The sequence below is a fragment of the Ursus americanus genome, chromosome 6, assembly GCF_024610735.1.
Source record: "Ursus americanus isolate L20-20 chromosome 6, mUrsAme1.1.p, whole genome shotgun sequence".
Taxonomy (NCBI): domain Eukaryota; kingdom Metazoa; phylum Chordata; class Mammalia; order Carnivora; family Ursidae; genus Ursus; species Ursus americanus.
Window position 1 is genome coordinate 10,046,935 of NC_142132.1, and position 24,017 is coordinate 10,070,951.

The following is a 24,017-nucleotide window of genomic DNA, read 5'->3' on the forward strand; positions in this document are numbered from 1 at the left end:
GTGGCGCGGGGCGAGGCCGTCGCCGCACCTCTCGGGGCCCGCGGTGGCCGGGGTCTCGGGCGGCTCGCGGGCGTCGGGAGCCGCGAGGAGCAGGGGCGGCCGGGCGCGCGGCGCTGATTGGCAGAGCGGGCGCCGCCGTCCAGGAAACGGCTCGGGTTTCAGCGGGGGCGTGACCCGCGGGGAGGGGGCGGCGGCGGCGGCGGCGGCGGCGGCGGCGGCGGCGGCGGCGGCGGCGGCGGCGGCGGCGGCGGAGAGCGCCGCGGAGAGCCGAGCGGGCGGGCGGCGGGTGCGGAGCGGGCGAGCGAGTGAGCGAGCGCGGCCGCCACAAAGCTCGGGCGCCGCGGGGTCTGCGGGCGGCGTAGCTGGCCCGGCGCGGCGACTGCTTTCCGGGCTGGCGGGGCCCGGGCGCCCCGAGGCCGCGGCTTTCCAGGGCGCCCTGAGCGTTCGCAAGTTGCGAGCAAAGTTTGGTGGAGGAGACGCCGAGCCTGAGTCCTTTCTTCCTCTCGCTCCCCAAACCCGAGGGCAGCCGGCGGGCGTCATGCCCGCGCTCCTCCGCAGCCTGGGGTGCGCCTGAAGCCTCGCAGCCTTGGCGCAGGCGGGACCCGAGGACCACTCTGTTTCGGAGTTTCCCCCGAGTTCGTCGCTTGCTCCATCCCGACTCACGCCGGGCGCGGGGACAGACCGGCGGCCGAGGAGCGTTGCCATTCAAGGTAATCGCCGTGTCGGGTGCCTCGGGGAGCCTCGCCCGCCGGGGAAGCTGGCGCCGCGGGAGTTCGGGACTCCGGGTGCACCATGCCCCGAGCGGAGGGCGCGGGGGACTGGCACGGTGCAGCCTGTTCCCTGTCCTCCCTCTTTGGCTGCATAGGTGATGGGGGAGTGGGATGCGTGCTGCCGGCGGTCGCTTGGGAAGGTCTGCCTCTACTTATCACCCCCATCCAGATGCTGACATCTGCCTCTGGCACTGACACCCCCTCCCTGTCAAACTCCGGCCGGCTCCGTCCCACCGGCCGGCGCGGTCCTCCGCCCCCAGGGCGGTCAGGCGAGTGGCGGGGGTGCCTCTCTGGTGGTTCGGCCCCGCAGGTCCGGGGTTCGGAGGGGCATCTTCGGGGTGCCTCATTCTGGATGCGGGGGGCTCCCGTCCCGTCCCATCCAGGCCGGGCGGGGTGTGTGTGTGTGTGTGTGTGGAGACGCTTCCCCGGGAGGGAGCCGCCGGATGGGCCCGGCGACTTCTCCGTAGGGCTGGCTGTGCTCGGGGGCGGCACCTTTGAGGAAGAGGCCGCTCGGGTTCCCCGATTTCAGTAACCGGCGCCCCTCTCCCGCTGCCGCTGTCGGCGTTGGAGGGAGCGCAGCGCGCCTGGGGCTAGGGGGCGAACTGGACCGACTTTTTCTAGCTCGCCGCCTGCTCTGCCGGCAGCAGCTCGGGGATGTCGAAAGCGCAGGCGAGTTCTAACTTGCGCGCTCATTTTTTCAGCGCCGGGGCCGCGCCGGGGAGTCAGCCGAGGGCCCTGCGAGGCGCTGGCTCCCACCCTCGCGGCCACAGGGCCAGACTCAGGGGTCCCGGGCTGGCGCGCCGAGTCGCCGCCGCTCCCCTCGAAGCCCGCTCTTGCCAGAGCCTTCTCCGGGCCTGCCTTCCTCCGGCCCAGTTCAATAAAACCTACCCTTAAAAGCAAACCTGCTTTCACACTCGGGGCACCCATTATGTGTTTGGTGTGAAATGCTATCAACATTTAAAACCCCATTGTCCCCCTGGTCCCAAATCCCTGTAAATCTTCCACTGGCCGCGACTCATTTTCATCTGAAAAGCCTGTTTAGTTTGAATAGAAAAGCAATCAGGCGCCCCTCTCCCTCTCCCTGGAATGTCAATTAAAATGCAGATTTCTCTGAGCTCTTTAGCGCCCCAAGAAGGGGGAGAAAACAGGATATTCCAGGCAAACAAATGAAAGAAATGCTACAATGAAACAGGGCTGCTAGTGGTTAGGAGTTCCCCAAAGCTGCTGCAAGTTCTCACTGGCTTGCTAGCGTTAACCACGGAATGGATTGTCGTCCTGGGTCGCCTGTATTTTGTGTTTTTTGATATTTCAGTATGTTGAGGAACCTCCTCTCCACCCCCCCCCCCCCGCCCAGATTTGACCCCTGATAGCTCCCTCCATTACTCAGCTCGGAAGACATGGAGAACAGTAGGGAGGCTTTGAGCTCAGAGATAGGTCTGCCCCCTGGGGGGACACAGGCATCCCAACCTTGCCTGGGACTGTTGACTTTCCTGAAGTAAAAATCCACCAGAAACAAAGTGCCCAAGTGCTCAGCATGGGTGAGCCGGCAGAGGCCAGATAACCACTCAGTGGGAGCTCAGTGAGGTAGGCACTGTGTGGGTTTGCCTTCTTGGCGCGTTGGGGGGGGGGGGGATTGGGAATATTTTGGTTACTCGAGGAGCCCAGCACGAACCTGGCATAGGGACCACTCTCCAGCCAGGCTCTCTTGCTTGTCACTTTGCCTGTCTTTGGGGGCAGGTTTGTGCCCAGGTGAAAACAGACCGGGGAGCGGGTGGCCACGAAGAGCCGTCCATCATAGGGAGGGTGACAACTCCTCCCACAGCCGAGCCTGAGAAGAGAGTTCCCTTTCAAGGGGAAAAGTAAACACGCTGGGGCTTTCACTGAGGCTCAGACTCCAGGAAGGATTATGGTATTGAAGGCAGGAAGCCGGGATTGTGGCCGCCAGCAGCCTGCTGGGCCTGTGTTCCCAACACCGAGCCTCGGGACCTAATTATCCCGCCTAGGAGGTCCCTCCACACTTGTGTCCACTCTGGTGAGGAGTCGTGCAGACCTGCTGCCTTAGGCCTCCGCCTTCCAGAGATTTGGGCAGGGGGCGGCCTGGGGCCTAGACCTAGTAATGACTAAAATTCAAGTTTCTTGTGCAAGCTGATGGGATGAATGAATGGTCTGAGATTTAGCTGATTTAGGTCACTGGATGGCTTTCTCTGCTTGGAGCAAAGGACGACCCTTTGGGCTGGGACATGTGGGTGATGTGGCCAGGGAAGCAGCCTTGGATGAAATCTGCTAGGATTTAAGATTGTTCATGAAGTTGTGTCAGAGGCAGAACATTCCCATGCATTCTGGAAATGCTTAGTAAATCAATGAGAATGCTTGTGTACTTTCCTCCCACACGTATGTAGAAATAGATTGGGAGTTATCTTTTGAGGCTCTTAACTTCAAGAGGAAAGAAAATTTAGGGGAAAAAAACATCCTTCAAGCAACCTGAAATTAGAGGGTGTGCTCACAGGCACACACTTTTCTTGCTTTTGCTGTGAATCACACCTTTTTGTATGTGCTGCTTTTCTTTTCCCAGTTTAATCCTCAGTCAGGGCTAACAGGAACAGTTTTTCTGATGTAGCTTTGGAGAGGCTCAGGCAATGTTGAAATCTTATGGCAGAATTTGAAACATCAGGTTGGCATGCCAAAAGCCCGGACTTTAGAGATTTTTATATTCAAGGTCTCACCCTCACCCTCAGTCCTTAAAATGTGGTTCGTTTATTTGGTTCACCGAATCTGATTGTTTCCAATTTTCTCAAGTTGGTGCATTTCTGTTCTGTACTTGGTCATTGAGGATAATGAATACATTTGAAGTTATTTGGAATAGTTAAGCTTGGACAATTCTCTTTGCCTTGGGGTCACAGACCAGTAAGTGGAGCACCCCCTGTCACTTCTGAAGTTTTAGCCAATAGGTTAACAAATTGAAAGTTACTTGCCCAGTCACTTACCATGACAGTAATTTACATATCACCATCGTCCCTTAATAAACACCTGCGTTATTTCTCAGAGCTTGCATCCACTCCCCTCGGTCGCCCACCCTGTGTGGGCTGAAGACACTTAGGAGGCAGGAGGCCGGGGCTGCCTGTAGTGGCAGTGGAAGGGGATTCAGGCTTTGAGCCTCTTTTTGGATCCGTGGCTTTGAATGTGTTTGCATTTCCTTCACTCTCTGTAAGTGGCTGCTTGGCGGAAGACCGAAATACATTTCCATATTGGAAAATGAATCCTGACAAGTGTAAACTGGTGGGGCTTTTTGGTAGCCTTCCTGGGCTTCCTTTTATTTTGCTGGTCTCCTTTCATGCCGAGTACTACAGTGAGGGCGGAGCCGGCCGTTCAGCTGCAGCCCCAGAAATAAGTCCGCACGCAGACGCCTCCACCATCCAGCTGTCTAAAGCCCCGTTGGCCTAAGAGAAGTTAACAAGGCCGGTTCTGCCAACCCGAGCATTGTTAACTTGCTTTTGTAGTTGCCCTTGAAACTAAGGTCACGTTGCTTCTGCGTGTTGAGGGCCGTGGAGGTGACAGTGGATGGCAGAAGAGAGTGCGCTTTGCCTCACTTGGCGTGGCTGCACGGAGTCCTGTCCTGTAGACTCTTTCTTAAAAGTATGCTTGCTCACAATCAGCCCAGCGCGGCTTGTGGCGGACCCGTCTGGCGGGAACACCTGGGACCCTGAGGCGCGCATGCCAGGTTTGCAGATAATGCAGAGGCTGAGAAACGGTGGTAGCCCACTTGGGTTTCCACGAACTGGCATCAGGGAGGATTTCACTGACTCGCCGGATCTGTCTCCCCTAGAGGCTGCAGCACCGCGGGAGCAGCGGCCAGACCGGCACCTCGGCTCCGGAGCCCATTGCAGGCTGGAGGCATTGCTGGCAGTCCATGCTCGCAGACCAGGTGTGCAGATGGGAGTGACGTCCACGTGGAGATATGGAAGAGGACGGGGGATTGGCACCGCCGCAGCCATGGTCAGCTGGGCCCGCTTCGTCTGCCTGGTCGTGGTCACCATGGCAACCTTGTCCCTGGCCCGGCCCTCCTTCAATTTAGTGGAGGATACCACTTTAGAGCCGGAGGGTAAGTGGTTTCGTCTCACCTTTCAGGGCACCAAGTTTGTTTGGGGATGTGTCTGGGGAAGTGGCACTGAGGTCAAGGCCTGTTTTCCAGTCAGCTGCCCTTGCATTGTAAGTGAGTCTTTAAGAGCAAGGAGTGGGCTCTCTGCTCCCCCCCGGGTCAGAGATCGGCACCCCTCCCCCCCAAGTCAGAGATGGTTAGAGAAGGTTCCTTGCCGTGACACTGCAGGCAGAACGGTATAGTTTGCTGGTTTCTTGGTGTGTGCGTTTCTCTGCGCTGGGTAAGGGAGGCAGCTGGCCCTTCACCTTTTCCACTGCCCAGGAGGGCTGTGGGAGGAGAGCCTGTAGGTGAATGCCATCTAGAACCTTCCTAGCAGGAGCATTCTGACTGAAGAGGGTCTTGCTTATGATGTAAAGAATTGCTGTTTTCTAAAAAATGGAGCCATGAAGGGAAATTGCCAACATCTAAAATGCTGACATTTTATTTTCATTGTCTAAGGAGAAAAAGAAGCTTCTGAAGTTCACAGACTTGCCCTGACATTTTACTTTTTTTTTTTTTTTAAGCCATTGTAATTCCTACTACGTAAGCAGTACGTCACAGATACTGCAAATTCTATTTTAGGTAAATTTGAAAGTGAAGGTACCTGGGTGTCTCCCATATCTAAGAACTTCCAGGTCAAACAGGCCACACACTGGTGTTTCAGCTTTGGAAATTTAATTGTAAAGGCAGAAAGCCAGTTGTGAACCCTACATGGGGCTGAATTACTCAGCCGGGCCGGTCTGGAACCTCCTTCCCGGGTCCTCCCGAGACGACAGTAGCCAAGCCTCCACTTGGGGTGGCATTGAAATCTGTCATCAGCCGGGAATATTGGTAGCTGAGTTATTTTTCGAGTGGTAATCCGAGAATAAAATGGCAGATCCCAGCACTCATCGCCACTTAATGAACCTGTTTGCTGAGAGCCCACCTGGTGCTTGCTTGGCTTTGGGGGCCTGCCGTGGTCCTGAGTGGTCTGGGGTCAGCTCAGCTGTTCTGGAAAAGCACCCAGCGCCACAGGCTGGCAAAGGACAGAGGGTGGGTCAGGACAACACGGGAAGGAGGGCTGCATTCCCGCCTGAGATGACCGCGCTGAGAGAGGGGCTCCCAGTGGGACCCCGTGTTCGGGTCATGAAAGGATAGGTAAGGGCCACAGTTTTTCTAAAAAGACCCTGATTTTACCCAAAGCAGTCCAGCACTGGCCAGAGTGAAGCCGGTGCCCTGTCTAAAGCAGAGGCGTGAAGGCCTCATGAGAACAGGTGCGGTGACATCACAGTGGCTTCCCCATCTCTGGGAGGGGGAATCTGGCGAAAGTTTGCCTCTGTGGCACTTAACAGGCTCTAGCTGCGGTGATGAGGGGACGGCCTCCTTGTGACTTGTGCTGTATTGTAAGCACGCGTGTGATCTGCAAAGGCGATGCCTTTCTCAAGGACTTAACGGGAGAGAAAAGAGTCCTGGTTTCTGAAAGTCAGGCCTGTACCTCCTTAATTTTGCTAATAATTAAAATAGATGTGTTTCCTAATTGCTGGTTTTCCCTTGAGTGCGTGGCCCAGCTGCGTGCTGAGCCAGGATTTCCTTACCGGGTGAGCCCTGGAATGGCCCAGGGTAGGAAGAAACTGTCATTTTTCATTTTGACTTTCAGGGCAGCATTCTTGGGAGTTTATCTCAACAGAAAGTGTAAAACGGTCCTGGAGGACTTCTTTTCTTGTTCTTAATTATTGAAGAAAGTTTAAAATATGCAGGAAGAAAGAGGTGGGGCAGAGAGGGGGAAGAAACCATGGACAGCGATAAAGTGCCCCCAGTGGTTCTTTGTGTGAAATTTTGTATCCAACAATGGGAGTATTGTTGCAAGCAGGTCTTCCCAACCTGGTGGGATCTGGGGATACTCTTGGGGCTTGGGGGTGGGGTGGTTCACGAATTCTCCAAAATTATAGGAAATACTTTGCCAAAGTCGTTTCATGCATTTTTCTGGGCTCACAGCTTCTGTGAGGTTTGTGTCCAGTGTTGGTGAGACGTTTAAGGTAATAGACCCGCAGAGGCGTGGCTTTGGAAGAGCATGCGAAGCCCTGTCCCTCTGTTTCCCTTTTCTGTGGCCCGATGGTTTGATAAGATGATCTTGAAGGTCTTCATTCATGTTAAGTGTATATTAACGTCCTCAGGAGGCTTCTGGTTCCTTACATCAAAAGGTCGTCAGGAGATTTCAGTGTCCCTGGGAGCAGAGAGTGGTCAGCTCATGGCCTGGCGTCTCCTGAGCACCCACGACATGCTGACCTCCCCGTTGCCCATGAGGTGGGCACACGTGTCTGCTCTGTCCCATGTGGGCTGGCCCTGCCCGGTGCCACAATGTCAGGAAACGTGGAGGCTTTTGGGGACAGTTGAGAAGAAAGTCGCTCTGTCACGGAGAAGGCCCTTTGTGACTCCAGACAGCTTTCTGGAGCGCCTGGGCTGCCCTGGTCTGTCAGTACCATATTGGCAACCTATCTGAGTTCTCATTGCAGGTAGTTTTATTTTGGTGTCGGAGGCTATTAGGAAGGTCGTCTAATTCTTGATGGGAAAGGAGTTAACTGGAAGCCAACTGACTGGGACAGCTCTAGTTTAGGCCATGGTCCTGCCGAATTGGGGGGAGAGATGGAGGGACGATGGATGGATGAGTGTGTGCCAGTCCCAGGCTGTCTTCTGTGGTGAGTGTAACTATAGCTTTCGTTAGCATAAGTTCAACCTTAACCTTTTATTGCACCAGGCCCCATCTTGGAAGACTTTCTGGTTTGTTAATTTGAAGGCTCAGATTAGATCAGGTCTCTTGGGCTGGACCAGAGGAAAATGTGTCCGGGGAAAAATGCGAGGAAGTTCCGGGAAGGAGCCTGAGCCCTAAGATTGGAGGATCCTTTTTCAGTCTTCTCGGCTTTGTACGGTATTATCCTATATCATCCTCTCATATCATCTGTCACATGCCATGTGTCTTCTGGACACGACGAAGTGGTAACAGACAGTAGGATTGGATCTACTCAGCTGACTTGAGAAGCAAATAATCTCTAGGAGATTTTCATTAATATCCCAGATTAAAAAAGAATATTTCCAGTTGGTCATTCATTGTTGTAGAGGAATGGCTGAAGGCTGTAAATTCAGTTATTGACTCGGGGGGGGGGGCAGTCCTCAATGCCTAGTACTGTTCTGTTGATTAATATTCTCATCATTTAAAGTATAGTCGAGCTTGATTATCCTGGGGAGGGGTGACACTTTCAAGTTCTCGTCACCTACTCTGGTTAATTAAGTCATTGTTGACATTAATGATATCTTTGTTTACACCAGCCCAGTAGGAGCTAAAATAAAAGGGCTTTTCCAACCCCAAACCCCTAATTACTTTCCCACCCTCCAGAAAGTGTGATTCTGGAAAGCAGCAACCTGGGAAGAAAGTAGTTTGCCTTTTTTTTTTTTTTAAACCAGTTTTTTGGGCAACCTTCTAAGAGGTGATGCTCTCCTGGACCGATGTGAGTTGGTCCAAAGCTCAGTAGCAGAGCGGGTGAGTGAAAGACACACATGGAGAGCTTTCGAAGTCAGATTTCTCCAGCACGGTTTAAGTCCTTTGTTAGAAGTATTATAAATGCCACAACATCAGCCATACGCATTTAATTGCAAGTTAAAAGAAAAGAAAAAAAAAAGAATATATCCGCATACCAAGAGCGAATGATTTAAAATAATCTTCTGTTTTGTATTATCTGCATCTTTGTTTCTCAGTGCGAGTGTTCATATTTAAGAGTCGACTGGAACTTGAGAGTTAGCTTAGGAACAAGGACTTACTCTTGGTCAGTTAAACCAAATGCAGGCATACGCAGGTAAATACACAATAAAGTACACATCCTTTATTAGTATGTAAAGTATTTCACAATCAGAGACAAAGAACTGTGCTTAATATCACTTTGAGAGTGACAGTTTGGCACGCTGAGAGAGTTGGCGTTTGTGTAGTTTCTATACTCGCTCCCTCCGATCCGAATTCAGTGAGTGTGGTGTTCTGCCTGTTACTTTAACCAGTCAGAACGCTGAGTACCTGCTGTGGGGTTGACCCCCCCACCTCTCCACGAGGAACCAGAAGGGGTTCTTCCCAAGTCCTTCTGGCTCAGCTGAGGGTGAGAGTTCCAGATAACCAGAGCGATCCAACAGGAGATGTTTCCAGTATGGGACTGAATGAGGAATTACCTGGTTATGCAATACCAGGGTCGTGTTGAGACAGGAAGAGTCCTGTTTAGTGCTCACATTCTCCGTAAAACGTATCCAGTAGCCTTGCAGCCTGAAGTCTGTTGTTTGGGTGTTGACTTATCTAGAGGAATTGTTAAAAGGCTACCACCCTTTCTCCCCAGAGTCTGGCCTCATTTTCCATTTCCATGGAAGCTGTCTGATTTTAAGTCTTTCAAGGAGAACGTGGGAAATTGGTTTTGGGGCACCAGGTAGGAAGTAAGCTGGTGTGCTACTTTCCACGGCCCTGATTGGATTCTTAGCATGGTGGCTTGTCTGGGTGGGCAACTCAGAAATTGTTTAGGGGAAGTTTTTCAGGCAATACCATAAGTGACTCCGGTCCAATGGGCTTCCTGCCGCTGTGCGGAAATGCCCATGATCTTTATTATTTGTTTTCCTTGAGGAGGGGTGACTTCAGCCTTACGTTTTGTATTCTTTTTTTATCCATTTGCTGCATCTGCTTAGAGATGGCTCTGCTTTTTCAGCTTTAATGGCCTGGAAATGCTCGATGCTGCTCAGCGGGCCACACCTTTGCCTCACGGCCTTTTCTCTGACCGGCCTTTTTACTGTGCTTTCTTTGAACCGATGGTGACCGTGTTCAAGGCTGTATGTGGCTGAACAGTGAACCCGATGTAGGGTCTGAACCTGTGGCCTTAGCTGAAGTGGGGGGTGGGGTCTGAGCAGTTACGTGTCAGCATCATTGTATCCAAGATGAGCAGATTCCTAAGAACACAGCTTGGACTTGTTAGAGGCTCTTGGACTTGAGATTTTACTATTTTTATTTTTTTTTTAAAGATTTTATTTATTCATTCGACAGAGAGAGAGACAGCCAGCGAGAGAGGGAACACAAGCAGAGGGAGCGGGAGAGGAAGAAGCAGGCTCCTAGCGGTAGAGCCTGACGTGGGGCTCGATCCTAGAATGCCAGGATCACGCCCTGAGCCGAAGGCAGACGCTTAACGACTGAGCCACCCAGGCGCCCCGAGATTTCACTATTTTTATTTTTATTTATTTTATTATTTTTTTTTAATGTAAGCTCTGTGCCCAGCGTGGGGCTTGAACTCATGACCCTGAGATCAAGAGTCACCTGCTCTACAGACTGAGACAGCTAAGGGTCCCAGATGTGAAATTTTATTTATTTATTTTTAAAGATTTTATTTATTTATTTTTGAGAGAAAGAGCACGCAAGCACGCATGGGGGGGGGTGCAGAGGGAGGAGCAGTCTCCCTGCTGAGCAGGGAACCCCAAAGGGGCCTCATCCCAGGACCCTGGGATCCTGACCTGAGGAGAAGGCAGACGCTTAACCGACTGAGCCACCCAGGCGCCCAGACATGAGATTCTAAATCTATGTATAACTCATGTTCCATTTTGGGGAAAATGTTTTATCTTCATGAGAAGCCTTGAGGCTTTCTGGAAGCCGTAGAGTCTCCACAAAACAGCCACTTTCTTTTAATTACCCAGGTAGACCTGGAGTGACCCAGCCTGTTCAGCTCTGGCCTTCTTGAATTAGGGAATGTAAAGAAGGAGGTAGGGAAGCCAGCCTGAGACCAGGCTCTTTGATGAGTCTGGTTGAACAAGCTGTTGGCCGCTTTACCAGAAGGATCCTGTGTGTCTTGGAGATGGCCCCTTCTGAAATTAACAAAGGTTACGTTTTTCCCAAGTGTTTTTTTTTTTTTTTTTTTTTTTTTGCCTTCCTTGCTCTGATCTGTAACTACCCCTTTTTAAAAGGGCATGATAGAAAACCCAAAATAGTAGCTTTCACTGGGCTTCATTTATGTAACTTCAAGCTTTTACCACTTCTGTATTCATGCAAAAGTATATTTAATTCTCAGTACAGACTGTGGCTGTCCTTGAAGAGTGTATGTTATGTAAAATGGGCATGCTTTAGGTTTTCAGTAATTTTGGTTTTGGGACACTTGCACCGTGATGGAGTTGTAAGATGCTGGGCGTGAGCTGTTGTCATTTATTCCACTTTGGAATACGTAAGTCATTACGCCTCATTCTGGATTTTTGCCACTTCATGTGAATATTGTAAATTTCAAATTCTTTTTGTAGTGAGTCAGGGAGCCAAGCTGTGGCATATTCTTTCCTTTAACCCCTTGTCCAGGTGAAGAATGGTAAATTCCAAGTCCTGTACGAATGGAATGCACATATTTGGAATTTCAGGTTATAGTGCATATGTTTTATGAGGAGGTCAAAAACCAGCTTCTAAGGAAAGTTCGGATATATTCAGGAATGAGGACAAGGGACGTATTTATTTATATGATTTATATATCACCTTTGCTGGAAAGAAAGGAACTCAGTCCTCAGCTCTGACACTGAGAAACTCTACATGAATTGTCATGTTAATTTTCCAACATGAGAACTCCTTCTTTGTGATTCTATCTGGCCTCTCTTTACACATGACCGTTTACTGTTAAGGTTTTCCATACATGACCAGTTGTAATGTTTTAAGACTATGTAGACATCATAAAGGCCAACTTGGCCTGTTGGGTGGGGAGTGGGGTGGGGAGGGGCCTCAGAGTGAAAATAAGGATCTTTGCAGTGACAAGTTTTGGTTTAAACTTTTTGGAAAACCCTCTAACTTCAGATTCTCAGTGGATGGTGAGATGGCCCCGTAGGAGTGTGGCTGGCTGCCTTTAAGGGGCGCCTCCTTGTCCGCCAAAGCCTCCTGGGTTTCCACCAAAACACGTTGCATTCTTAGCTGATGGGAGGTAGGTTCCCAATTGAATATGGACTCTAAATGTTCTAAATGTTTCAAATTTAATATCACTCAAATTTAAAAGACCGAAAAGCCCCTATAAAATTAGCTTAAATTTTTTATCTGACATTTTTTTTTCTCCATAAAAATGAATAAACTACTTTTGAATGATACGTGATGTGCTTTTTGGACACAGACAGAAGGAACTTAGCCTTGGGGGTTAGGCAAGTCGGGCTTGAATCACTCTCCTGTCTCCTGGTGCTGTGGCCTTGGATAAGATAGATAACCTCTCTGAGCGTCCCTTTATCTAAAATGGGGCTGATAATATCTATGTAAAGAGGGAGAATATGAAGATTAAATGCAAATGGATGTGGAGCCTTTCCTTACCGTAGTTCTTGGCCTAGAAGAGGTGCTCGATAAATGCTGCTTTTCTCTCTACTCATCCCTGCTTCTTGTCCATGTAAAAAACTTGATAAAGGGTTTAAAAAATTTTTTAAATTTTTGATTTTTTAAAGTAGGCAGGAGGGAGGAAGAGGGAGAGAATCTTAAGCTGCGGTGGAGTCGGATGATGTGGGGCTTGATCTCACGACCCTGAGATCATGACCCTGAAATCATGACCTGAGCTGAGACCAAGAGTCGGAGGGTTAACGGACTGAGCCACCCAGGTGCCCCGATAGAGGATTTAAAACCAGTATTTCAGGTGTATTTACCCTACAATGTAAATGATAAATTCTCTGATGGGAGTTCATTTACATTAACAGAAAGGGTGCTCAAGGCCCTGGTTTATCCAGCCCTTTTTATTATCTTGGGTCTTTATAAGTCTGGACTTCAGAAACGTGCTCTGATCTTCTTGCTGGCTGCAGTCCAGATGGTTCTGGGTTGACCTGTTTTTCCCCATTGAGAAAACGCGGTTGCAGTTCTGTCGTCATGGTGGGACACACACTTCGTGGAGAGCAGTATATTTTGGCAAGGAAAGAGTTTTCTGTTTGAGGTTTCCAAAGGATTGAAGAATGATGGAGACTGGGTTTGGGGGGGGCGGGGTTGGGGTGTAGCGGGCTCTGCTTTTGCCCGGGCCATGAGGCGAGCGCTCGTAGCACGTTATGGACATCCTGGCCAAGTTTGTCCATAGTGACTTCTCCTGGGCGGCCTGCTGGGGCATTCCTCGGGGCATAGGTAGCTGGGCTTCCAGAATTTAGGGAAGGGAAGGAAATTGTGAGGGGACCTACATGACTGGGGGCGAGGAGCTGAGCAATACTTTGCCTGCTATAACCTTGCGGGGTCACTTGATAGGATCGGCCAGGGTGTGAGGGGGAGTGGTCAGAATGGATGGATGGGGCCATTTCTTTAGCCCATTCCTTGAGAGGATGAGGATGAGGATGAATGCCTGCCATGTGTCAGACACGGTGCTGGGTACCTTGACCTGTACTATCCCTAATCTTTTTCTCCCCTGTTTAATTGAGATACGCAGACACAGAGCGCTGTGTAAGTGTAGGGAATACAGCATGATGATTTGACTTATTTATATTATGAAATGATTATCACAGTAACTTTAATATCCATTATCTCCCATAGATGCAAAAAAAATACATAGTTTCTCTTGTGATGAGAGCTCTTGGGATCTGTTCCCTGAACAAGTGTCACTACCCGACACAGCCATGGTGACGACAGCCATCATGCCTAGTCCTTGTTCATGTTACAGCTGGAAGTTTGTACCTTGTGACCACCTTCCTCCAGTTCCGCTCTCCCCCCAGCTCTAATCTGAACACTCCAGCTCACCCCAGGCATTCATAGACTCTTTTTTTTTTTTTTTAAAGATTTTATTTATTTATTTTGACAGAGAGAGACAGCCAGTGAGAGAGGGAACACAGCAGGGGGAGTGGGAGAGGAAGAAGCAGGCTCCCAGCGGAGGAGCCCGATGTGGGACTCGATCCTGGAACGCCGGGATCACGCCCTGAGCCGAAGGCAGCCGCCTAACGACTGCGCTACCCAGGCGCCCCTGTGGAGGAGACTCTTGACCGAGACTCTTGGAGATGAAATGTTTCCTCCAAGGCCCCACAGTTAGCATGGGCCCAGGCGTTTGGGTGAATTTATTGGTAGGACAAAGATTTATTGGTTGATTCCTTGTCTTTCCTGAGTAGGAGGGTATTTTGTGGAATACTGTGGTGGCCCCCTCATTCTTTCCTAAATCTGTCATTTGACTCTTAAACGTGTAAGAACGCTGCTGGGTGACTCTGTCTCTTCCCCACATATCCACACCTATTTTCCTAAAGCGATTTGAAGAAAAGTCACGGGCAGTAAAACCATTCCTTTGTGATTCTTCTAGAATGGCTTCCGGTGGTATGTAGCTTATTACTAAGAAGCTAACCCTTCTTCTGCCCAGTAGACGGAGGGAGATGCTGTGAGTCCCAGTTGGTGATCCATGCTAAGTCCCGCTACAGGAGTTGGGGCAGGTCAGGCTGGCTGGTCTAGGTACTTGCCCATTTTCTGGGAGTTTGCTCTGGCACTACGAAATGTTTGACTTGTTGGTTGGCACTCTGGTAATGTGTCAAGCTGTTCTTCCGCATGTCTGATTTTCCGTGGGGTCAAGACCCACCTGTGCAGACTGGTGTGCCTGGGGCTCCTATCACCTGCAGTCATGGCAATGACAAATGCCATGGAAATGAGAAATACCTGGCCCTTACGAGAAAGAAAAAAAAAATAGTGGGGGGAAAAAATACCCGGTCAGAAGAAACAATAGGTACATGCCTTGGCTAGGAGGGGCCTCCCAAGAGGAGGAAGAGGCTGGGGAGTAGAGCATTTTGAAAGCAAACAAAGCTCATTTTGGGTGGTTAAAAGTAATTTCTGAGTGGAGCTGGCTGGACATGGAGGTGAATCGGGGCTGGTTTAGTCCTCTGGACCCTGCTGAACTTGGACAGTGACTGCAGAACATCCAGGGGTTGCGGGTGTTGAGAAGGGGGTGCGCAGTGTTGGACAGAGGGTGTCGAATGCTTGGCCGGAGGAGACCCTGCAGATTTCCCTGTACGCCTCGCAGCCCTGGTGGGGTGATAACTTGCAGAGCTTGGCAGAGACAGCAGATCATCGACACACTCTTCCCGCTGCAGCGTCATTGGCTTTGGCTTTGTTCCCCCAGGTATAGTTTTTGAAACCCTACTATGTGCTAGGTTCTGTGGGGATAGCACGGCAAGCCAAAAACAGCCGCAGGTGCTGTTGAGTGGGTGGCCATCTACCTTTGTCACAGAGCTACAGAAATGAGGCGCCAGTTCCCATGCAGGGTGCAGGTGCTCTGAAGAAGCATGATGGCGAGGCTCACAGGGAGGCAGGAGCTCCGAGGATTTTTCTGGGTGCTCCAACTATGCAGCTTCCCGAGGCCGCTCTTGGCAGGGAGGTGGGCACCCACCTTGATGGGTCAGCTGGACCCCCTGCCTCGGCCCTAGTTTGTACCAGCCGGATGGGCTGGCCAGGTGGCTTCCTTGGCTGCTTGGCCCCTCTGCTGGCCTCTGTGTGTGTTCACTTGTTGCCCTGAGGTGCCCACCCTTACAGGTGTGGCCTGTGGACAGGTGGTCAAGGGGTAACTCTCAGCCTCCTCCCCGACTGTCTCTTTTCCGGAGCTACAGTTGTTTACCAGGCTGCCATGGAGGCAGGGGGATGGTGCAGGGCAGGGGAGCCCGGTGGACCTGGCCTGGGTAGTGAACACCGATTGTGGGACCTCACCCGGGGACCTGGGGGTTCAAGTAAGGCTCCCCCCTTTCCCTGGAGTGGGGTGGGGCACAGTCTTGGGTTAAAAAGGGCAGGTATGTCCTCCACAGCAAGCCAAGATGCTTGGGGGCCCAGCACAGCCCCTTCCAAGGTGAGATGCTCTGGTGGGTTTTGCAAGGGGCTGTGCCTGGAGAAGTGGGATCTCTTCAGAGTTTGTTTTCAAGAAGGTTTTCTTTCTATGCAAATGCGCGGCTTAGGGCCTAGGAGAAAGGTTAGGGTTTAACCCTGGTGGCACCTTTCTTAATTTGGAATTTCCTGAATGAATGTGGTTTCAGTCCTGGGGCACAGGATCGCCCAAGAGGAAAATTTCCTTTTCTCTGTAAATCACTGGAGAAAAGGGATCCTTGGGGCTTGGGGCTTGGACCTGGTTTTCTCCGTCCTGCCTTTCTTGGTCTTGGGGGGCAAAGCCAGCTGGGGACGCGCCCCACCCACCGCAGAGGCTCCCTGCCCCCTCCCACTTTAGGAAACTTCTCCAAGAGGTCATTCCGACCCAGCTGCTTGCTAAAGACCCCTCAGGCTATGAATCTGTGCCTTCAGCCTGATCATGATTTCTGGCCCGGCCAGGCCCGAACTTGCTGAGGCCTGTGTTGCCAGATCAAACCCATTCAAATAAGGAGGGCCATCTGTTTCCCAGTATCCAGCTGCTGTCCCTTCATTTGTAAATGGCCGGGATGCTGCTGGGTGAAGGGGGGGGACCAGTCCTGGGACACAGCTGCAGACTCTGAGCAAGTGTTGGAGCTGGGGTCCTGCTGAGAGTAGGAAGGTCCAGCCCTTTAAGTAAACTTGCAGATCGGTACCGGCAAAGGGCCCCGAGTTGAAGCGCAGGAGGTGGCCATGCCCTCATGGAGGAACTCCTACCCCGCCCCCTTTCCCTTTTCTTTTGTCCCTGGGGGCACTATATTCCTGTGCTCCTGAGGGGAGGGCTGGGGGAAAATGTCACCGAGGATCTGGACACGATCTAACCTTTCAGGGACTTGTAGGGCGAACGTTCCCACTTGAGTGTGCGGTGTGGACTGTTTATTTCTGTCCATGTCAGGGGGTGAACTGGGCCCGGAGCAGCTTCGAGGAGCCAGGGGTAACACTAAGTGTGGAAGAGTGACTTGCCGCCCCTGGAATATAGTCAGAGCCTCTGACTACACGGGACATGGACTCTGGAAAGCAGGCCAGTTACCGCACTTGCTATAACTTGGCTCCTCAAGCTTGGGAGCTGTGCAGGGCACGGGCTGGGCCCCTTGCCCGAGGGGTTTGGTGTCAGGGTTACTCCCAGCATGCTGTGGGGTTGTGGTAAGGCGTCCTGTCAAGAGAACTCTGCTGGGGTTTCTGTGCCCCCATATACAGATCAGGTATCCCCGATTTGTTGGACGGATGAACAGTAAATGCTATTTTAATAAGCCCCAGGCCTCTTCCCTCCCTAAAGTCATCAAACAGGTGTCATCGGTGTTAGTAACAACTCTCGCAAGATCCTTGGATGTTTAGTTCCATTTGTGAACATTCCAGAAATCCCCACTTAGGTAACTTACATAGATATGATGTGACAGATTTGCACATTTGAAAGAAAACCCTGTCTTAAAGTCAGAGGAATGCAAATCAGGGTTCCCATGTGATTGGGGAAAAAAAAAATCTGCTCAGTTAGGATCAAGCTATAGCCCACACATAGGAACCCGGGCCCACCCTGGCCGGAGCTGGGGTGAGGGATGTTTTCTCTCGGATGTGCCCCCCACTTCAGGGTTTACAAAGGCCTTCCTAGGCAGCCTCTTGGTTTGTCCTCATAATGACCTTGACCAGCAGCAGGCTAGCCCGGAGGTGTTTTTCCTCTTCTGTAAACCCGGGCTCAGGCTCAGTAATGGGAAGGGGCTGAGGGGTCATCACTGCAAAACCAGGTCTCAGACTCTTGCCCTTGGACACTGGCGCTGAACTTCTCTCAATGTGGGCTCTGGACCAGCACCGTGACCATTATCTGGGAGCTTGTGGGAAATTCAGACTCTCAGATCCCACTCGACATCTACTGATGCAGAAACTTTGGAAGTGGGACCCAAAGAGCTGTGTTTTAATGAACTCTCCAGGTCTTTATGCAAAATAGAGTTTGGGAAGCACTGTGCTGGTCCCGTCCTCAAGCAGCCCAGTTGGAGAGGGTGGGTGGGGGAGGCGGGCTGTGTTTGGCTGCGTATGTACTAGATGTATCAACAAAGGCTGTAGTGTCTTGGAGGTGAGAGCACTGTGGGCCATGTTCATTAGAATCAGGAATTTTCACGGAGGAGATGCTATTTGAGCTGGGCTTTGAAGGCTGAATAGGAGTTTGCCAGGCAGAGTAGTGGGGCAGGGTTTCCGGGTAGAGGAAAGAGTGCTCATGAGAACAGACAAGTCTCGGGTATGAGGGAGCAGGTGGAGAGGGATCTGGGGCCTGGAGCAACCAAGGCCTTAATGTGGGTGATGTTCTTTGGGTTTTACCCTGTCAGAGTGGGGAGTGGTCGCTGCCTTTTTTTTTTTTTTTTTTTTTTTTAAGGTAAGTTCAGTTTTGCTTTTCAGAAGCTTGCTCTGGTGGTCCGTGGTGGATACATAGGGTGGACTGTGACGGTGGGTTGGGGGCATCGTAGAGGTCTTTTGGAGAAAAGGTAGGGGCTTGGAGTGAGCCTGCGCCAGTGAGGTCTTGCCCTTGCCCTCTTTCCAGAGCTGTTTCAGAGAGAATTCACAGGGGTGCAGATGCAGGCAGGAGGGAGAAGCGGGGCTTTCGTGGGGACTTGGAGCTTGAGTCGTGTTGCGTGGTGATGCCAGTCAGCAAGAGGCTCAGGCGGGGAAGACGTGGAAGGAAGGGCACGTGCTGGTTTGGGGTAGCACCCCTGTAGCTGGGCAGCTGGAAGGGGGAGCCTGTGAGCGGGGACTTGAGCCGCACTGACCTGGAGTGGGTGGGAAGAGCTGCCGAGATGGAGGGGAACAGAGTGCAGGGAAGGGACCCCCAGAGCCAGGGGTGGGATTCAACCCCAGAGCCAGGTGTGGAGGGAGGAGGAGGTCCCAGGAAGCCAGGAACTCCACCACAGGGCTCTGTAGTTAGGAACTCACACACGCACACAAGCAGAAAACAAAATGACACTGTAGATGATTAACGCTAAACTGTGCTGGGGGTGCCAGGAATATACTAGAAGGGTCCCCTCTGTTCTGTTATATCCCCATCCTTCCATGTTGAGAATACCTGGTTAGGTGGCTTTTCTTTTCTTTCATGCTTCATCTGCTGTCGCTGAGGAGCATGATTTCGGCTGGAAGGTCTTGCTGCTGGTGGGTACATTCGTGTTTCTGTGCCGGGTCCCAAGCTGGATGCTTGTTGCCCGCTCTCTCTTTTATTACGTTCCTGGTTTGCGGGTGAAGAAACAGGAAGTGATGACAAAAGCTGAGAAGCTTGTTTCCAGTGGCACAGTTTATAAGTGGCGGATTGGGACTGAGGTCTGTTCTCAGTGTGTTAACGTCTCCAGTGTGTCCTTTTCCCAAGAGTCACCAGGGCAGGGACAGAGCTGGGACCAGAGCCTTAACCCCATAGATAGACCTAAATTATATGGGGGTGTGCCTAAGAGGAAGGGCTCAGGACCCGCTATGGGAATTGAAGGAGCATCCGATTAGGAAGGTGGCTTAACTCCTTTATACGAGGAAGAGGGCTGTGCCGTTGTCAGGACTCGGGGAGCTGAAGACATGTTGAGGGCAGATGAGGTTTTCAGAACCGGAGGTGTTGTGTTCATTTTAGAGGCAACACCTTTGCCAGGCCACTCCTGATCTTAAAGATCGGCTTGGTCAAGGTCCGGCAAATCGCATTCATTCATTCCTTTCCCTCCTGAAGCCCTGTCCCCACCCCGCCAGGTCCCTTCCTGATATAGGGAGTACCTTCCTGCTGGGAGAGATGTCCCAGGAGTCTGGGTTAGTCGGTGGGGCCACCAGCAGTGTGCCCAAGGAAGCCCTGAAGATCTTGAGAAGCGCCAGCTTCCTCCGCGTCTGGCAAGTGTTTCCAGAAGGCAGGAGGCTCAGGCCTGGGTGACCAGCCAGTCAAGCGCATAGACTCCTCGTTGTATATCCGACTGGCGGTGCGGGCTACTGGGACATGACCTGTAGTGCTCGTTTCTGCTTCTAATCTAATGGCATGTTTGGGAATTGCTTTTTGAACAGAGGACTCACTTCTGAGGTTTCAGCTCAAGCAGAGCCGTGGGGACTTGAGGCAGACGAGGCTGTTCGGTACCTGCGTCTTGGTGGTGCGATGGGAATTCTGCTCTCCTGAACATAAGAATTTGATGCAGGTGTCGTGACCAGGGAGAAAACCTTCCTTTTGGTGTCCCCCTCTCTCCCTTTGGGAGAACGTGATAATTAACAGCCTGGAACATCAGGATTTAAAGGAGGGGAGATGCTGGCAGCAAGACCGGGAGTGACTATTTCCACTCCGGGTCCACGTCTTGGGTGATAGTCATGACTCAGGTGAACGTTCCTAGGCACTTGGCTGTTTCTACAGTTTGATTTTCTCGTGGGCAACAGCATCATTTCTTTTCAGACTTGGAAAGCTGTTCGCCATGTATCTCAACGATAGACCTCAATTATGTGAGGGGTGTGCCTAAATATATAATTTTTAATGGTGACCATATTGGAACCATATGCCATTATCCCATCTGATCATGAGGAATGTGAGCCAGTCCAGAATTTCTGGAACAGGCAAGCTACTGTGGCAGAGGTAGCTATTAGTGGTTGTTAGGGCCCCCGAGGAACCGACGAGGAGAGTTTTAAGTGCTGACGTGTGTCTATAAGACACCCCGATGATGGGTTGGAAAGCGGGATCTGCAGCCTTTCAGACTGTTGACGTATCTGCGATCCATTGCTTGGACTTTGTTGTGTCCCCCGTTTTTATGTTGGCAGTATTTCTTGAGGTAGGGAGCTTTCGTTGTTTACATTGTGCAGCGATTTGTCTCTCCCTCCTGCCTCTTAAAGAACGAGGAGTACCCATGCCTTATAAGGTCTCCGTTTGATGTCAGGATTTTTGTCTCCTGCAAGTCTGCTCTTGCAGAGGGGAAGCTCGGAGGAAGTCTGAGCTCGAGCAGCTCTGCGCCCCTGTGTTCACCGGCTGTGTGTCTGCAGAGCCCCCGTGCTAGGGCCCACAGGGGCGGGCATTTCTGATGTCATGGGGGGGGGAGCCCCACTAGCCTTTGTGTCTTTCCATCGGTGAGTTTCGGGGCCAGGCAGGCCGATGGGGTGGCATCCGCCTCTGCGGGTTACGGAGAAGCTGGGCCGTCATGCCCAGGGTCTTGACTGTCCAGACTCCCTCCATTCATGCTCGTAAAAATAATTCAGGAGGCCTGTGTGAGATGAAGGAAGGGTTTTGTATTCCATCCCCATGGACAGAAAGTTGGGTGTCGGCCAGTTAAAACTTCGTACCCGGACTGTGGCGTGGCCGCTTCAGGCCATCCTGAAGACCCGGAGGGTGAGGCAAGGCTAACCGGAACAGACGGGATCAGCCGCCGCTGACTTCCATGTGTCGCAGGCACTGTGACATTGCAGTGACATTTGCAGCTTCGTTCTAGGGCTGCTTCTGTCGAGACGTTGGCAGCCCCGCAGCAGTGATATTTATTTCTCTTGTGCGAGGCGGTCCAGCAGCAGCAGGGCGGGCACCAGGAAGCCCTGGCTGTCGCGCTCCTCTTGCCCCAGGGCTGGTGCCATAGTTCCCGTGGGAGCCCCGAGCTGTGCCGAGGGACGCAGGTTTGTCCCCGCCTCCCCCTCCCGCCCCCCACCTGGCCTCTGCTCCAGGTCCACACCTTGGGGGGAGGTAGGGGGGCGATGGGTCCATCCCGTCCTCCCTTTTTAACCCTTTCTGGAGGAACGTGTTTGGGGCTTGGATGGAGGAGCATCGGGGGTGCCTTCCAGGGGCCACCCCACCGCACCCTCGAAGCCGGGGTTCCAGTTCCTTAGCCACGGGGATCGCGACACGTGAAGAGCCACCGTCCCGAGGAAACCCCAGAAAAGGCTTAATCCGTGCCCTGTGACGTCGTCGTCGTCCCGCTGGCAAAAGCTGCTTTGTTCGCCCGGCACAGTTGAAATCTGTCGTCCAGCCTCCGCAGGCGATGGGCCGGGGCGCGCCGCGGGCTTCCCATCTGTTCTCTGTTTGCATGTGGGCGCCATTTCAACAACCACACGGGAAAGTTTATAGGCAAACGTTATAAAAAGTGACAATCTGAAGTGCTCCTATGGCTGGTTTGGCAACATAAAGCGTTACCTGAAATAGCTTACTGTTCAAACGCCCTCCCCGCGTCAGCTGTCCCCACGCGGTCCTGCTGCTGACACCGGCGAGGGAGCCAGGGACGGGCACGGTGAAGGTGCGTAAGTCACGGCCCTTCGCTGACTTTCACGGGCTGGCCCCCCCAGCCTGCGCTCCCCCGGGCTCTGGGCACCGTCAGCCAGGATTTGCTTCCCTGGGCTTGTTTACCTCGAGGTCAACACCTGTGGCCTGCGGCCAGTGACATCAGCGCCGTGTCACTCCCAACAGTTCATGGCTGTCCTGCCTCAGTTTCCTTGTCTGCCCAGATGAGGCCCCTCTGCTCCCCAGGAGTGAGGGCCTGAGGCCTTCCCGAGGGGAGGGAAGGGTGGCCCACAGCGGGGATGGCACAGACAGCATTCGGGGGACAGCGCTGCGGGTGTGCCTACGGTTTCAGTTACCAACCTCCCACTTGATTGAGAAGCAGCAGCGAGACCTCCTGCTGCTGGCACGTCTCAGGGTTTGAAACTTCTGGGGAGAAAGCTGAAATCCGTGCACCCACTGTGTGCGTGTGGTGCGTAGAAACCAGCACCGCGAGCCCTCCCTGGCCGTCAGCTCACCCGCTTGCCCGCTTGGCCGTTCTAGGTCACAGTGACAGTGTCCTGCGCCAGCGAGCGTCCGTGCTAGCTTTCTCACCTCTCTGTGAACTTACATTAGGAAAGATAGGTGGGAACACTCTGTGTCTGTCTGGGAACGTCCCTGAAAAAGAGTATTTGGTGTGGAGCAGAGTGGCTTCTGGAACCTTCCCCCTGTTGTGTTTTGGCGAGATCAGATGAGGGACAGTGTGGGACTGTGCGCTCCACGTGGATTTCGCCCCCGCTCTGCGCAAGAAAGGTTAAAAGTAAGCTGTAGCACCAGGGGGGAAAAACAAATCCAGAAAATGTTAATATGACTATAAAAGGTATTGTTTAAATCTCCGGGGAATACTTTGCCCTGTGTCAATCGTTGTGTGTTACAGAGCAGACCGAGCGGCTTGTTGGGAGTCAGGGGGAGGCACTGGCCGTGTCCGTGGAGGTGGACCGACCTCAGGGAGGCTGCCGGGACATCGCAGATGCATCGTCACTGGTGTCCGAGGACTTGGCCGGTCTTCTTGGCTCCGCACAGAACAGTGTGAGGGAGATACTTGTGCAGGTGTGGGCAGAGCCCTCGGGGAGCGTGTTTGCAGGGCACAGGCAAGAAAGCCACCTGTAGGATTCGGGCACAGAAGAGAAAGCCAAGCCTGGAGTGGCCTCTTGGGGATGGGTGGGGACAGAGCGGCCTCCACGGAGCCAGCTGTTGGGGTTCCAGGCAAAGCACCCATGCCCTTGGCACCTTGTCCCGAGGTGTCTGATGCTGGAACCCTGAAGCTGGGCGGGGGTGCTCCTGGGTGGTGTGGCAGTGGGCTGGTGTGGCGTCCCTTTCCTGCCTCACTCACCCCCCTACTCATTCCCGGCCCCCCCACCACTGTCCTCCTTCTCTTGGCATTGTTTCTACCCAGACTCTTCCTCCGCCCTCCCCTTCTTTTTATTCACCTGTGCGCCCTTCTCCCTGAACCACGCCTGCAGTCCTCCTGGCGTGCACCCTGGTCTTGGGGGGGCTTCACACACCCCCGGTGAGCTCTCTGTGGACTGATGATGGCTCAGGTGTGAGGGCGGAGCACGTGCTTTCTGCATTTCCTGTGCGGTCGTTACGGGTTCAGACTTGGAGTCGGGAGGCTTCATATTGTGGAAGAAGCTTATCATCTAACTGGAAAACTGTGACAGTTTTGACCTGGTTTTACTAGAAATAAAAACCACTTTTATTTATTTTTTTTTATAATGATTTTTTATTATATTATGTTAGTCACCGTACAGTACATCCCCGGTTTTCGATGTAAGGCTCGATGATTCATTAGTTGTTAAAAACCACTTTTAGTATGTCCTCTTCCACTGAGATGGGAGCCCGTCGGTAAAACTGTCCTGTGTCCCACAGAGATCCACCAATCTGGATTTTCTCTGTGTGTCCTCTGGAAAGAGTGGTGCTCGAGTCACTGCGAGCATCTTCAGCCTTGAAGAATGACAGCAGGAGTGCCTGTCATGGGCCCAGCAAGCTCGAGATTGGACAATGAGGTTCCTGTTGGTTGGCTCATTGGGTCCTCACAAGGGACACCGTGTTATTTGGGCCTCTTGCTCTTCAGTGGATGAG

At 52.3% G+C, this 24,017-nt stretch overlaps 1 protein-coding gene across 20 annotated transcripts in view; it reads left to right on the forward strand.

Annotated features, from left to right (window-relative positions):
• Positions 1-271: 271 nt before the first annotated feature.
• FGFR2 (fibroblast growth factor receptor 2) overlaps positions 272-24,017 on the forward strand; it is a 101,200-nt gene continuing 77,454 nt past the window's right edge. For 14 of the 20 annotated variants that reach the window (XM_045803288.2, XM_045803290.2, XM_045803289.2 and 11 more), the window contains exons 1-2: positions 273-710; positions 4,594-4,869. In XM_045803288.2, coding sequence (XP_045659244.1) covers positions 4,701-4,869 — 169 coding nt within the window. In that variant the 5' untranslated portion in view covers positions 273-710; positions 4,594-4,700. Of the gene's footprint in view, positions 711-4,593; positions 4,870-24,017 lie in introns of all 20 variants that reach the window. The other 6 variants (XM_045803299.2, XM_087862653.1, XM_087862654.1 and 3 more) reach the window with 2 other exon arrangements.